Source organism: Medicago truncatula, chromosome 8, assembly GCF_003473485.1.
Source record: "Medicago truncatula cultivar Jemalong A17 chromosome 8, MtrunA17r5.0-ANR, whole genome shotgun sequence".
In the NCBI taxonomy this organism is placed as follows: Eukaryota; Viridiplantae; Streptophyta; class Magnoliopsida; order Fabales; family Fabaceae; genus Medicago; species Medicago truncatula.
In genome coordinates this window covers 6,698,724-6,702,512 of record NC_053049.1, presented here as the reverse complement: position 1 = coordinate 6,702,512, position 3,789 = coordinate 6,698,724, and the positions used below count along the sequence as shown (strand labels likewise).

General features: G+C 30.9%; 1 protein-coding gene across 1 annotated transcript; it reads right to left on the bottom strand.

Annotated features, from left to right (window-relative positions):
* Positions 1-1,705: 1,705 nt before the first annotated feature.
* LOC11429454 (uncharacterized) lies at positions 1,706-2,655 on the bottom strand. The gene is given in 4 exon segments (XM_013588948.3): positions 1,706-2,217; positions 2,219-2,412; positions 2,415-2,458; positions 2,460-2,655. Coding segments are annotated over 4 exon segments (540 nt in total). The 5' UTR covers positions 2,627-2,655; the 3' UTR covers positions 1,706-2,082.
* Between the last annotated feature and the right edge of the window lie 1,134 nt (positions 2,656-3,789).

Below are 3,789 nucleotides of genomic sequence, written 5' to 3'. Positions count from 1 at the left end.
CAAAAACATACTTCTTCTCCCCCCATTCTTTCACTTAGATTTTTAGGTAATAATTTTCAAATAAGCAATGAATTTAGCACAAGATAATTTAGGTAAGAGGTTCCTACGGAATACCGTAGATGCTTAGGGTGCTAGCACCTTCCCTTCGCATAACCAACCCCCGAATCCAAAGTCTCGATAAGGGTTTTTACTCATTTTTTCCCTTCCCACGAATAAAAATCGAGAGTTCAAAGATTAACGATTCAAATCAATTAATGGTTTGATATCCGAAAATCACGAGCACAGATATTAAATAAATAAGATTATTATAGTAAAAGTATGAAGTATTGTATCAAAAGTAGTAATATTTATTGATTGTATTGGTTTGTGTAAAATGTCTAAAAGTGAGAATTAAAAAGGAACGGAGGTAGTACAATATAATATCAAGAACATCTTGCTATTTAGGGGAAAATGTTGATTTGTCAAAACTAACTCCATCTTATTTGTGAACATCTATCATTATCAAGAGGGACCTTTCCTTTCCAAACAAGTGGAGTACTATATTAGTAGTATGTATGATGGAAGGCCCTACATAGTGCAAATTGATAGCATTGAAGTGAGTGGTTTGGAATCAAAATGGTTTTGACAAAATCCGTGATTTTCTTTAAATTTATCGTAAATTTAAATACACACTTAATTATACGGGATAGTGTTTTAGGTTTTACGGTAGTGAAAGTTATTTTTTTTTTGTGGTGGTGGGTTTGAACTCAGAATTTATATATATTATGTATATGTATTGTTCATACCCAATTGAGTTAAGTTCACAAGGACAATAAAAAGTAATTTTTTAATAATAAATTGATTTAAAAAGTATAATAGAAAAGAGATAAAACTGGTATTAACTAAAATGACTTTTGTGTTGAAGTCAATTGCATGGAAAGTTTTATATTTTCCTTTTTTCCATGGAAACTTGTATTTGTCTGTAAGTGATGTCATCTCTGTGATCTTGACAATTTCATCCTATTATAGAAATATGATAATATGGTACAAAATTATAATAAAAATTTAAAACTTAACTGCAATTTTGGTTCCTCTAGTTCGATGTATGTGGGGTTTTGATCTCTCTGATTTTCTCTATTCAAATTTACATTGTTTCAATTAAGTCTCTTTGTTTTTTTGAAGAAGAATTAAGTCTCTTTGTTGTTTTTCTTTTTTGTTTAAAACTTTCAAATTCTCATAATCTATTAAAAAGAACTACAATTTGAATTGATTGAATTAATGCATTGAAGAGATTCCATGAGTAATTGTCCTATAGCAATATTTCATTGATTTATTTGTGCCCATACCATATTTGTGTCAAAGTGTTGGCTTGGCTAGAAGGTTTTTGTAGGTTACTTGTTTATGTTTGGTGAAGCTTCAAGCACTATGGATTGAAATGTTTGCTTGAAGAATTGAAGATTATTGAGATTGCTTGAATGAAACTTCTTTTGACAATTGATTTAGCAAATTAGCAATTAACCATGGAAGAAGCAAGCATGTTGAAAAGAATTAAAGATAGCGATTTTGACTATCTTCCCTTACGAGATCAATAGTTAATTTACTATAAATAGTTTAGTCATTTTATTTATATATTTCTTTCGTAACTTTTAAAAAATTGATCTGATACTTAATATCTAATAATAAAGAACAAAATACACAAGTTTTAAGATAAATTTATTATTTTGACTTCTTATAATATGCAAGTTTGCACATGATTAGTACATGCTTGCCAATACATAACATCAAAAAGCTAGGAACTTTCCGCCAATATTTTAACACATGGAATCAACTTTAAACCCAACAATAGTCTTACATATTACACACTAACCACTTGCGTTGCACCAGGACTCTAGTTTCTAGTTTCTGCCATTTATTCCACCATATCAAATGAGGTAACCAAACAAGTACTACTGCGGTCTTAATTAAAAAATAACATTTACTTTTTAGATTCATTCTATAAATGATACATTTAGTATATTAAGAACTAAATACATTATTTATTGAAATGAACCTAAAAACTAACTTTCTCTTATAGTTTAAACCTAAGGGAGTATCATAACACAACTACGAGCAACATTTTCTACAACAGCTCACACAGGTGCAAACCACGAGAATGATATAAACAAGTAAAACTATGGCAATCCAAACCCAAACAATAAGAGCAACACCAAACCCAGTCCCTGAAGAGAACTCCAAATGGAGTTGGAGTGACCATGTTTGCAGCATACAAGTAGGTAAGAGCAAGGCTTGTGATTACGATAGACATGCCTATTGATAAAAGCCACATTGAAAATTTATTGTTGATAGGAATTCCACTAACAAGCAAGAGAATAACACTAAGTGATGCAATGAAACAAATTGTATTGCATATCAAAAATCTTAAATATTCATCATGATATAAGTAGCTAAGATAGCTTCTCCTGCGCATATTGTGGGATTATTGTGGAACAACGGTTCTATCACCAACACTAACTTGCACAACGCCACCAGGTGGATTAGTGGCAAGTGAAAATGTCATAGTTGCGATTATGGAAGCTGTTAAACTTATGCTACCTTTCATATGCTTTAACCATTTATCTCCGGAATGATTTTGTTGGGGAATACTCATCTTATTGTGGATGATTTTGTTGGGGAATACTCATTTTTGGGGAATACTCATTTTATTGGGGAAAGTGCGTGGGGACTTTTAGTCAACAAAAACAAGTTGCATGGAAAGTTCATGGAAAATGTATTCTAAGCATTCTTCATGTTATTATAGAAACAAATCTATATTTTTGTTCAAAGTTTGGTTGTTAGTTAGAGTTTGACTTTGTAATCTCAATTAATAGTTTAAATCTCATTTGTTGAAAGTTAGTTACATGGAAAGTGCATGGGGACTTTAGTCAACAAAAACAAGTTGCATGGAAAGTTCATGGAAAATGTATTCTAAGCATTCTTCATGTCATTATAGAAACAAATCAATATTTTTGTTCAAAGTTTGGTCATTAGTTAGAGTTTGTAGAGTTTGGAAAATGTATTCTAAGCATTCTACTTCATTTGTTTGTGTTATTAAACTCGACCTGAGAGTTTGTAGAGTGGGTAGTGAAGAGACATCTACAAAATGTAATAATATGATTGAATTTTATACCATTTTCTCAGTTAGAATGAAAACATCACTGGTTGTTTTTGAGTCTGCCACGACATTTTCAAATTGCATGTTGCCTAACCATTGCAATTTGGAAGTATGAAACAAACTCAATGCTTCCCCCACACAAAAAAATAAATAAAAAGGAAAAATGCTCTTTAGGCACCTATCAATTGCTCCTACGCACCTCAAGTTATCCAAAATATCTTCATCGTCAATTTAAAAAATGATTTAACCGATTTAAGAAAATTTGAACGACAATTAACTATATTTTTGAAGTGAACGCCTTATGTTTTTTAATCTCTTTTAGGCACGTCTTATGTTTTAAAGAGAGTTTGTTAATAAATCTTTAATTTTTTACATTTAAAACAAAATAGAAAAAAATATATAAAGTATCATTAGGGGAAAACCCGTTGATTTGTCACACTAACTACATCTAATTGTGAACATCTATCATTATCAAGATGGGCCTTTTCCAAACAAGTGGAGTACTATAATCTAATTCTCCTCTGTCCCATTTAATTGTGGCTCCTATTCTTTGCGGTGTTATTGTGTGAAGGACTAAATAGTGCAAATAATTGTGACTCCTATTCTTTGCAGTGTTATTATCAATGTGAAGGACTAAGGTACTGGTCAGACTTTTTTTT